Source organism: Syngnathus scovelli, chromosome 3 (assembly GCF_024217435.2).
Source record: "Syngnathus scovelli strain Florida chromosome 3, RoL_Ssco_1.2, whole genome shotgun sequence".
Lineage (NCBI taxonomy): Eukaryota > Metazoa > Chordata > Actinopteri > Syngnathiformes > Syngnathidae > Syngnathus > Syngnathus scovelli.
In genome coordinates this window covers 15,996,442-16,008,913 of record NC_090849.1, presented here as the reverse complement: position 1 = coordinate 16,008,913, position 12,472 = coordinate 15,996,442, and the positions used below count along the sequence as shown (strand labels likewise).

Here is a 12,472-nt window from a genome sequence, read left to right as displayed (position 1 = left end):
CAGATGCGCACTGACTCAACTTTAATAAGAGTGATGAAACTTGTGCCGCTTGAACCGATGAGCTATGTTTGATATCTCCAGAAGCCCGGAGCATTAAGAAAAGTGAGCTAAAAATCCAAACATCAACATCCTCCTGATGACTCCTGCAAGATGTGAGGAAATAACTCTTTCCTCTGAGATTTCATCTTGCAATCTACATTTATCTGTGCCCATGCCACATGTTCTGTCTCTTTTATTGAAGTAGAACCCTCTGCCTCACTGTTTAAGTAAAAATAGTCACTATTTTCCAAATATAAATATTTATTTATTGCATTCAATGACAGAAAAAACATCAAGAAGAAATCCGACACCTATTCACATTTTTTTTTACTTGTCGTCATGGGTCTTACCTGAAAGTGTCGTCACAGCTGTGACTACAGAATTTGACATATGCAAGTAATGCGACTCAGCTGGATGTAGTAACAACAACAACAACAACAAAAACACGGTGGCTGTTTTGCTTGTACTTCTACTTTGTCCATGACGAGTTTCTGGTTTTTTTGCATAAATATAATTTTTCATTCTTTTAAACGGTGCTGCCCTTGTATCTTATATTTGCCGATGGCTCTAAATGATTACTCGATTATTCAAATATAGTTGATTAGTTTGATAAGGGATTAATTTTGACATTTATAGCTGAGATTATGGGACAGAAATACGGTATGTGCATCAGAACATATGTGTAAGCATGACAGGATAGCATTGCAACACGTTTTGGACAAAAAGCAGCATTGTGTGCACTTTGTCAAACTTGTAATTCACTTACTGTAAGAATGTAATCACATTAGCACACCAACACAACCGACATCCATCTCTGGGACATTTATTTGGTCATCTACGTGTTTAACTGCCACGTTATTCCATTACGGGACAATGATACTGCCGTAATGGTAACACAGCACTTCTTATTAAAGAGCAGCATTCGAAAATGACAAAACAAATGCTCGCTTGGGTGATGGAAAAAAGAGCTGAACTTTAATTCAACTTCAGGCTGAGAGGAAAGATTTACTAAAGTATAGATGGAAGGGAAAAGTTGCATTGTTTCAGTGCAATAAACTCAAAGCCCCAAAACTAAATATAGACTTTGAGGCGTATAAGACGGAAACCAAATATGACCATTTATAGTTGTAGTGACAAAAGAGGTTTCCTGTTGAATCCAAGAAACTCATTCTATGACTTCTTATCTCTGTGCTGTGTTATTGGGATAGGTCGGAGATGTCAAAGCTTTTTGTTCGAAGAGAACATGTCCTCACTGCTAAAACTGATTATGGACATTTACAAGTGCATTATATAGGAAATATGCCCCGCTAATATGTATACATCTGTAAGAATGATGGTGGGCTTGGGGGAACCAAATTAGGCTTTCCATCATGCAGACCAAACTTATGATTCTTCCTTGAGCTCCAAATGGTCTTATTATAGCTTTTCTGCAAATAACTTTCTTCAGATTTTATATTCACTGAAATGGTTTTATGGTTAGACGTTACATGTCGCACATCTGTTGCTTTGGTATGTCCATAAAAATCTGCTCTGTGTGAAGGACATTTATGGACAACAGGGTAAAAATATCAGAATAGAATGAGACAAATTTATTGAAGCAATGGTAAAGTTCATTATTGTTGTTTCCATGTTGCTGACATGTTATATAATACAGCACAGTTTGGCTGATTTATTGCTCCCCTGTTGATGAGGCTGACATTTTTCAACATGTCTCTTGGGGGGGGGGGGGGGGGGGGGGGGACAACAGAGAGCTGACAAGCAAACTCATTCATCCACTCTCACTGTGCTAAAATGCACACAAGTCCAGAGAGGGTCATAAAATAAAGGCCGGTGGAGAGGTGCGGTATATCACGGGGGCCTGATCACAGCGCAAAGCTGCTACATCTTAAACATACAAATGCTTCAAGATCACCAGGGAGAGGGGACCACAACCGGTAGGAATAATTACAAACCAATGTGCCAGGCATCCAGCGTGGGAGATCAGCCTAAGAGTTGCCAGGCTCAGAAAGACCCCCTATGGCGGCCATGTTTCTTCCAAAATGACTGCATTAATAACGAGCAGGAAGAAGAAAGTCAATCTTCATTCTTTTGGTGTTGTAAAACAGGTTTGAGGAGATAATAAGGAGTTTGAAGCAGCTTGCCAGATGCCGCACTCAGTAAACCACCTGCTCGTCTTACAGGTTTGACTTCCTGCATAGCTGCAAAGCCATTTTCTCAAAGGCCAGGATGAATTATTTTTAATTACCGTTTATTGGTGTACTTGATGCTTAGCTATTTTGTCAACATACAAATTAAACGTTACAAAATTTGGAGTGCTGTCAACGCTTCCCCCAAAAATGTTTCAGCACTCAGGTGAAGGGAAAATGCACTTTTTTTTTTTTTTTTTGCATGAGAGCACTGTGTGTGCAGGTTTAGCAAAACAAAACAAAAGGACTAATTCACCTTTTCCGTATATATTTTTTACCTGATCTTGGGGTAGGGGTTATAGCGCCACCTGTTGCTTTGGAGTGTTTGCCAGCCCACAACCTTTTCCATTAATTTTTTTATTTGAATATTTGTAACTATTGAGCAGGGATTTTCATTTCCAGAGCGGGGAGAAAAACATTTGAAACTGCTCAAGTGGGGTAGCTTAAGCAGGTAATTTAGTTGGACGAGATTGAGCTTGAATTCTGCCATCCAGACGGATGACCACACATGCTGTGCATCTGCCTCACAAACTTGGACACCAACTGGTTATTTTTTGGGGGATATTCAAATAGTAGTGGCCGAGCAAAAAGAAAAATGTTGGTTGCCATGGAGGGGATTAGATGCGCAAATAAAAAGCAACCAGCGCTCTGAATAGATGAGTGGCGATGGGATTAGCGGCTTTAGAGAGGCCGCCATATGACCTCCTGACCGCTTAGTTCATCAAGTACAACACAGGATGGGAGCGTGTGCTCATTAATAGCTGCACCACCAAGAACTTCAATGAGAACCGTACCAAGAGCCGTGTTGAAACCGGATAGCAGTCCCACGGGGATGTGGAGAGTGGAAAATGTGGACTCTTCTGTCACCACAAACATGTTGAGTGAGAATGTGGGAGTTTGCTGACCTATAAGGGTGATCACGTTTGAGGAAGCACAACAGGATGGAGAAGCTCACTCGCCATTGAGCTCTTTCTGTGATTAACTCAGCATCACATGATGACAAAGGTCTTGGATACTAGCGTCTGCCTCATTTCATTGTTTTGCTCCAGCACTCTAGAGCGCCATTCTTAAAGACAGGTTCTGCATATGTATAAGATTATTGCTTTTGAATAAAGAGGTGCTGACTTCAGGTAAATACCAGACGACACCATGAAGTGATCGCCAGTCAAACAAACAGAGCATCACTTCCACTCACAATTCCACACAGTGGGAACTGAGCCCTTGTTTCCTACACGGACATCAGACGCCGAACCACTGCACCATCAGGGACCATGAACCGAATCCCCCTGGCGAAAATCTCTGGTGAGGAAAATCCAAGTTCATCATTACTCCCACAGCTCTGCCCTTTGCCTTTTTAAATAGACTCATAAAGTGTCTGATCAAAGCATTCAGGACTTTAATTACAGCTATTACACTGAAAGGGGGGAAAATATGGTAAAGTTTATCTCTTTGGTGATTTATGAGGAACTTGGCAAGATGATTACAATTTGGAAAAATAACAATAAAAGGTCAAGAGAACATTCCATTTTTCCCCCTTTGTTCTAGAGTAAACAAATGTTTTCTTGTCTTAATGAGTGAGAGCTAAGCAGAGAAATCAAAATGTGAGGTTTTTTTTTAAACTAATTCTTGGGAAAGGAAGCTTGTGAGGTTAAAGTATTTTAGAAGTGAATACACACAGAGTTGTCTCTTGACAGTAGGCAGTCACCAACTGAGCATTGGTTGTCAAACGTATTACTTGCACCACATCACACTCAATTGTGCATAATCAAGCTGACATTTGTTTATTACGATGCAGAATTATTATTTGTGGTATGAAAAACACAAAAGGAGGACCTTATTAAATCACATAACTGAGCACAAATATAGCAATTACCCCCCTCCCCCTTCGAAAAAGCTATTCCGCCCTAATATGAAGTGGTTAAATTCTTTTCACAGGTGTACAACAGTCAAATATTACTTTCCAAAACTGTGAATAAGGATTTATGATGGTGACAGTTTGACCTTCGAGCAGATCATTGTGATAAGCCAATTAGCTCCTAAGGCAAAATCTAAACAAATCACAGGTTGCCGATCTTCCTGGAACGGATTGTGTTTCAACCTGAGGCATTCAACTAGATTGTAATTTGAATACCTCTGCCAGTGTCAATCAAAGGTGCGCATTTTTACCTTTGTAAAGATGGAACTCTAATAGAGCTTGTGTAATGGATCTAATTATACTGTGCAGGTATGTCAAAATGTTGTGGTCAGTGAAAATTAAATTATTATTAAAAGGATTAAAAAGGTTCAAGGAAGCCAGAGCTCAGATGGATAAATGTACAAATGTTGCATAACGATACGAGTTGTGCTGGAGGCAAGTGAGTCAAACTGCCTCGGAAATATCCCCCCATGTCCTCCAGGTGTCGTTCGGAAAATACTCATGTTGCACTCTTCTAATATATTCAAGGCATGACTAAAGTCAATAAACGAACATGCAGACACTTATCAATGAGTGACATCATGTCTGAGCAGAACCAACGTGGAGTTACGCAACAGAGAGGAACTTGCTGTACTTTGATTAATCAGTGTTTGATTACTCACCCATTGCATACTTAAGAATACAGACATGCCTCAATTTCACATGACTAATCTCTGTGACTCCTACTGCTCTAGAGAATATACATGAACACAGTTTACAAATGTGACAAGGTGCAAAGTGGTTAGAATTTTTGCATTGCAGTTAGGCTTTGAATCTCGTCTACATTGCTTGTTCTTGCTTGAGTTCTATGTTTTTAAATTATAGTGGCTTTCTGCCTAATGCCAAAAACATTGATCTGAGGCAAATTGAGGACTCTATATTGTTCGTAGTTGTTTGGTTGTACCGGTTTGTACCGGATATCTCGTGGAAATTAGCTGGCGGGCTCCAGTTCACCCGCAATTGAGACTATAATAAATACTAATAAAATAATCAAAAGTCTCTTGTTTAGTTGACATTGGTGAGTGACTGAAATAATTTTGTGTGACTTTTGGAAAACAATGAACCCACATTGCTCCATTGGCTCACTTCCAAAGAAGTCCTCTGAATGAAGTTTACTGCATGTAAACAAATGTAATTTTAAAAAACATACAATGGAAATTTTAGTGGAATTTGAGACAAAAGTCACCAATTCAGATCTAGTGTGCCGATACACTGTCTTGACAGTTCATCAGGTCTGCCACAAGCAATTATCTAATTGTATTTGATTGTTCCACAAATTATTTAATCACCATATATCTTGGTCGAGCTATCCATACTTATAATAGAAAAACAACAAATGATCCCACACTAGATGGTATTAATTTAGATGTACTTTTTTTTTCTTTCATGTGACATTTATACATAGTAAAATAGGTGCAATGTCCAAATATAAATTGACCAACGCTCATATGAAAACACAACACGGTCGCCAAGAGAGCTATCGATGCTGTGATAAACAAGGGCATCCACGTTCTTTGGCAGCGAGAGGAAATCCTCGTGTCTACTCACCAAAGCTCGGAGAGAAGACTCATCCAAGGCAGCATAACTTTCCTGGGACATTTTAGACATGTTGTCTCGTTATCACACTCAGGTGACGTGCAACCTTCTGAGGTTTCAGTCCCACGTAGGTGAGACTTCTTGACTCCCGACGACGACGTTCCACCTGTTCAACTTTGCTGGCAGATTTTGATCAAGTGTCTTTCCTCTATTTTACTTCGCGAGGATAATTTTAAAAGTTGGAAAATTAAAAAGAGGGAGCTTCTCAAGAAGAGAGCATTTTGCAGATCAGCGCGCTGAGTGAAAGTTTGAAGCCGCCACACGTTCACGCAACGGGAAATGTTGGCCGCTTTTTGAACTGCACAATCAGAGTGGACGGTGTAAGCCCCGCCCCTTCTGGGGCCGGACGGCTGCTGGTCCCCGCGAGCGTTTAAAGCGCACCACTTCGTGGAACGATTTACAACCGTACAAAAATAGACATTTGTCAAATCTGACAATCGCAGTTGAGCATATATCCGATATCATACTTGAGCATATAGAAATGGAATGCTACACATTGTACTGGGAGGCAATAGTGGAAATAAACGTCACTAAAACATCTACATATGCGCATGAATTATTTTACTAATGAGGACAAAGAGCATTAATAGAATATTGCATAAATCCTCTGTAAAACGCAAGACTTGTGCATCGAAGGTGATTAGTGGCCCAAATCCCATGGAGCCTGCTTAAACTACTATAAAGCATTACCATAAATCCAGACCATTAGAGGGGATATGTTTTTGTTTCAGTGAAAGCCAGACAAAATAAATATGCATATTTTGGATTGGATTATCATTGTAAATCATCGGCCCAAAAGGAAAACATGCATTCACACTCAAGTACTTTACTTTTGTTTGTTGTCCATAACTGCGTATTTGTGTTCTTTGAAATCAGAGCACAAACTGTAGACGTGAACATTTATTGACATTACAAAACACCTAAAGAGAGTCACAGAGTTGAGAGCATTGACATGGTCACGGTACACAGAGAATGATCATCCACATGCATGAACAAACACCGAACCAGGAGATTTCACCATTCGCTTTTTCATCTCTGGTACGATTTCCATATTTGACTCATAATTGATCATCTCTTTTAACAAATGATTTGCTGCATCGTTCAGACAATTGTGGCACATGAGTACAATTACACAGTATACCGTAATTGCCTTTCTTTGATATAAAACCTTTTTTTTTTTTTTTTTTTTTTTAATCCATGACACGTAATGTAAATGGAGACCAAACAGGAGACAGCAGAAAAAGTAATTGCAACGAGACAAATCTAAGGATACGGTGAAATCCATCAAATATTAGCTAAATTACTAATGTATATTTAATGGTATAAAAACACACAAATTGAAGAGTCTATTAAGAAATGAAGAAATAATCAAATTAGGGATGGTGAATAAAAATGCTCGCAACAAATCAAAACAATTTTAGTATCAGCTGAGACAAATGTAGAATATTCATAGCAAAACCAAATCAACCTCAGTTATTAAATGTAAAGTGGTGTTGCTGCTGACACAGGCACTTATCAGATATATTTCAGATTTTTAAACATGGACAGAAACAAAAAGCAGAGAGCGAATAAACATCTTTGTTGCCGCATGTTGCAGTACTCATTCTTCCTGCTGATCTTCGTTCTGCTTCTTAGGGAGCTGTGAATGGAAGAAAGGTCAATAAAAAAACAAAAATGAGTGCCAAATAAAATTGTCTAGACTCTAAAGGGGGAAATCCACCCTTCAAAAGAATTTAAACATTGTTTTTATTCCTCCACATTAAACTGGCAGCTTACAATGTGAAATGGCTGACTGTTTCACATTAGCTTGTTCACATGGCGCTTGCAACAATCATTTTGCTCCAAACAAAGCCAAATGATGGAGCTTAAAATTTTAACTGTACCTTTGTTAACACATTCCTTCTGTTTCCTCTCCCTTCTTTGTTCTCTGTTGAATGAAGTCTGACACATGCAAAAAATTAAATAAAAAGACGTCACTTCTCACATCTGGTGTTTTAGCACAAAATGTTCAGATAACTACGCTTATGATTACGTGTCTATTAAACGTACCCCTTTAGATAGTCCGCGCCTTGCTTGTCAGAGTCCAAGAAAGATGAAAGCGCTCCTTCTGTTTCTCTGCCATGCTGAGCTCTGTTCTGTGCTGAAACCTCACAGTTGGATGTTTTTTTCTGACTCGGCCGCCCAATGTAGCCTCTTTGCCACTCCCTTTGGTTTTGTCCAGGTGGGACATCTCCAGCCAATCCAAGATCTTCATCTGAGACGTCACCTGTATGCGAAAGAAACAGTGGTGTCCATGGCTTAGAATTGTCAAATACCTTTTTAGCATTTATAGTAACACTGTATCATTATGTTTCCTGTAGAATTAAGTGAAATGCATTCCCCAACTATTCGTGATCTAACCAATTGAAGACTGTGGTTAACAGCAGTACACAACCTTGGTGCTTTATTCTCCTGTGAAAATCTGGAGATGTTTGTCCAAACGCATCCTTGGCTTGAGTTTTTTTGAAAGATGCTTTTGTCATATTGTTAAGTGGAAAGGCGGTCTGAGGGCGCATGTCACATTTGTCCTGTATGGGAAAAGACATACATAGAAATAAGGTCAAAAGACAGGAAGCTGATGTAAAGAGAGGGCACATTGGCGTTTTTATCTAAGTAACAGGAAGCTGATCATTAGGAGTTGGCTAACCAACCGGCGGAGCGACATACCTGATGATGAAAGACGACAGCCTCCTCCAGCGCAACCCCACAGAATTCGCATGGAATCACCACGTCGCCCTCTAGTGGGCTGGCTGGTGGACTGTAGGAAGCCGGTGAGACGGATCCAGGGAAGGTGGGGATGTTAGAGGCCAGCGTATTTGGGAGGCTGCGCATCATCCCCGTGGCATTCCTGACCTCTTTAGGGGGGGACGGCGGTTGCTTGCTGAAGGACGCAAAAGCAGACGCGGGGCTGCAGCCGGTCTGAAAAACAATTTTTTTTTTTTAAAAAGTCAAGACTTTTTAAAAAACACTTTTCTGATTAAATCATTGGCGGACGTCTCGAAAAGATTATCCTGTGGCGTATGTTAAGAGTGACTTTCCCTCACTTATAATTTTGGACTTGACTTTGTCTTTAAAGAGATAAACAGACATGCAGGCAAAAGCTGCCGATAACCAAAGGTATAAAGATAAAGAGAAGTCTGCTACATAATATCTGATTAGTTACACTATATTAAATGATACACAAACAACAGACAATACCAAAGCCATTATGGGGTGGGAGGAAGTTGACATTTCTCTCTTGATGTCTTAACTCCAGTGAAACTTCAACACAACCAAATCGTACTGTTTCTAAAACATTTATCAGCTTGCTTATGGGTGATGTTATTAAAATTATGTCAAACCTGATGCAAAATCAGGTCCTCTTCAGGAAACAGCTCTTCACAAAACTCACAGGGAAGCATGATGTCTGTAAGAAATCATTTACATTGCCGTCAACTGCAGACCATCAAACTGTACCGTTCGAAAGAAACGCCGTGGCTGGTTTTTAAGTACTATTTACCTGTCTGATCACGCTCCAGAAGGGCACTTGTGCGAGAGGGGAAGTTGGTGTAGTTGTTGTTGGATGTGGGAAGTTGACAGCCAGCAGAGCTGTTGGGCATCTTTGTGTGGTCCCAGATGTCACTCCAGAGACTAGCGTCTCCACCACCAGCCAAGGACTCGCCGTCCGTCTGTAAGCTGAGGGCCAGCATGTAGTCGAGGCCTGATGAATCCTCGTCTTGAAGTGGCCACGCGCTGCTGCGACTCAGGATGTCGTTCTCTTCGACTACAATAACAACAACGGTTCAACCAAACATTGTTCAGCAGAACAGGATGGATCTTTTTTTTTAGTTTAGTGTATCATTTGTAGGTTTGAACATACAATTGTTAATTCTTTCTTGTTATATGTTAAATTTGTGTGAGTGGGCAAAACTAAAACCATATTAATATTGCTATTTTTCACCTGATAGCGGTACCTCTGTGACAAATGAGGCTCACAGTTTGTCCTTTAAAACCTTATTTGTTGCAATTCCATAAAGGAGATCAACTATATATACATATAGAAAAAAAAGAATGAGAAGAATCAACTCACATTGGGCGGATGTCATATTCCTTGGGGCAATATTCTTCCAGTCTGTGCTTCCTTGTCTTGAAGCGTTGTAAAATGTGGACTCAAAAGCGCGGGGAAAGACCTGATGTTTCGCTGCACTGAGGTTGTTCTCCTTGGGGCCTCGCTCTTCGGTTCTGAGGGTGTTTCGGATGGAGTGGCCTTCTAACCAGGCCCCCGGAGGCTGCAGGTCTGCCAGACTGCGACTGGAGTAGCTGTTGTTCCTCTCTTGGAGCAGCGTGGGACTGCCACATAACATCGGATGCAGGGCTTTTTCCCTCAACATGACATTGCACTTGCACTGCGGGCAGGGCTCGGTGCGAGCGCCACAGTAATCCTCATGCTCTCTGGACTGACTGAAAGCAACCTCCAGTTCGCAGTACTGGCATGCCACCAGTCTCTGAGAGCAGTCAGAGTTCTACAGGAGGGAAAATTGTGGAAATGCAAAATTAGTGAAGCCACTGAAGGATAAATACTCAATTTCTTTGTCTTCAAAGACTGTTCTACACTCAGGCAGTTAACAAATGTAGAAAGCCTTTCTGCGTTATAGTCAAAGGTTCTTATTGTAACATTCAGCTAGGAAAAATATTTACACTTGTCTTGGAAGCGACGCTGCTCTGTTTCCTATTCTTTGCTACAGTCTTGACTTTTCTGTGCTACAGTCGTTTAAGAAATGGTCTGGAAAGGGTCATGTAGTGGGAGGTTCAGTCTGACACCTAACACCACTTTGAGTGGTGTGTTCAGGGAGGCACAGAGTTCATAATACAGAGAGCATATTTCCAAAAGCACCCTAGAGCACTGCCACTGGTCTGCTGCCATCTACTGGTGAAATATAAAATAGGTTTTTGTACATGTCTATTTTCTATCTGTACTGGGGCCAACAGTGCTGACATGCCACACATGATTAATTGGATGCGGGCCGGCGGAAATTTGACCACAGGCCGCAATTGGCTCCCAGGTCGGATTTTGGGCATGCCTGCTGTAAATTGTCCATAGGTGTGAATGTGAGTATGAATGGTCGGTTTATATATGCATTGAGCTTGGCTAGTGACCATTCCAGGTTGTACCCTCCACCTGCATCTCAACCAAGGTTAGCTGGGATAGATTCCAGTTCACAACTAGTGGCAACTAGTAATAGTGTTAGAACATGGTGGAAAATCCATTTTATAATAACGCCACAGTAAGATTTTTTTTTTCCTTGGTGATAAAAAAAAATCCCTTCTTATGAGAGCAAGCTTTTCATGGATGCAGCTAAATTGAATATTCTTTAAGAGCCATTTCAGAATCTGATCCCAAGCTTTTCACTTAAAGACAAATGGCCACAACGAAGGTGACTGCAGTGGCTGTATTATTTTAAATATGTTCTAGTGTCAAACAAAAAATAAATACATATATGTATACATCTGTCAATGTCCTGGTGTTAATTGGAATAAAACAGAGAATTAATAAATACCTGGTGAACTTCAATTTGATTCTTATTTATCTTGAGGCCACACTTGCATGTAATCTGTAATGAAAGGGGGAAGCATTGATAACTCAGAATTGTTCAGATGTGTTCTACTGCTTTGACTATTGCAGCACTCATGCATAATACACAATGTTGCCTACACCTGCAGAATTCTGTATACTATTACCTGGCTATGCTCCTGCTGATTGTGCTCCTGCAGATCCGAGCGTGGCACCGGCTCCTGGCAGACATCACAAAGTGCGATGTTTCTCCGACAGTGGATCTCATGGGTAGTGAAATTTGCTTCCGGAATGTCATGTTTACTACAATATAAAAAGTACTATTAAAAATAGAGCATTTTTCAACCCAAAATAAAAATGCTTGACTAATTTGACTTGTACACTTACCAATTACCGCAGAACTGAGTTTTTTCATTTTCCATGATCCTACTGAAGCCTGCATTTAATTACAACAGTATTACAGCGGTCTTTTGAGAGAAATTAAATCACATCTATTTGAAGCAAAAGACGGTAATAAAAAAACGGTATAGTTAAATCATTAGCTTAGACATACGACTTTGTTGCATACATAGTACTGCGCAGTCCATTGACTAATCCGAACTATATAATACACACAGTCATGTATTTACATAAGAAAATGACAGTGGTTGACAGATCTTTCACTTCTGCTTACCCGGCTAGTTAGCGTTAGCAGACACAGAAGCTGTCTTCAGTGACGAGGAACAACAAGCATTTTCACCAGAAGCCAGCGGGAGTGTTTTAACCACATATAAAATATAAATGGCGTTCAAACAGGCGCCTGCAGCCCTTCTACGCAGCTTAGCAACGTCGTTAGTGTAGCTTTGCCTGAGCTAATGCTAACCAACTTGATGCTAGCAAACGAGCCTGGCGATCGGAGCCAAGAAACTATCGCATCATCACAGTTCTGTCAACCGGAACAGGTAAAAGAAGTGATGTTGCACGCCTATAGTCTTACTTAAAGCAACCATGACGGATACTTTGAAATAACGGTAGAGAATAAATTAGAAAATCGCAGACGCAGGCTAATAGCTACAACTCTCGCACGATCATTCAATTTCTTTTTTGCTACGTGATCACGAGTGGAAC

The 12,472-nt window shown here is 40.5% G+C and overlaps 2 protein-coding genes across 5 annotated transcripts in view; both read right to left on the bottom strand.

Moving 5' to 3' along the window:
- The window catches only part of smtnb (smoothelin b), a 35,185-nt gene extending 29,116 nt beyond the window's left edge, over window positions 1-6,069 (bottom strand). For all 4 annotated transcript variants that reach the window (XM_049762225.1, XM_049762227.1, XM_049762226.2 and 1 more), the window contains exon 1: window positions 5,728-6,069. In XM_049762225.1, the coding sequence (XP_049618182.1) occupies window positions 5,728-5,787 (60 nt within the window). In that variant the 5' untranslated portion in view covers window positions 5,788-6,069. The remainder of the gene's footprint in view (window positions 1-5,727) is intronic.
- A 591-nt stretch (window positions 6,070-6,660) lies between these two features.
- On the bottom strand, window positions 6,661-12,472 carry trafd1 (TRAF-type zinc finger domain containing 1). The gene is made up of 12 exons (XM_049762229.2): window positions 12,039-12,472; window positions 11,753-11,801; window positions 11,533-11,668; window positions 11,352-11,405; window positions 9,884-10,316; window positions 9,314-9,577; window positions 9,156-9,220; window positions 8,482-8,733; window positions 8,210-8,342; window positions 7,825-8,041; window positions 7,659-7,716; window positions 6,661-7,414 (listed from the first exon to the last, which is right to left on the bottom strand). Exons 2-12 carry the CDS (start codon window positions 11,785-11,787, stop codon window positions 7,376-7,378), a joined length of 1,686 nt encoding a protein of 561 aa, XP_049618186.1. The 5' UTR covers window positions 11,788-11,801; window positions 12,039-12,472; the 3' UTR covers window positions 6,661-7,375.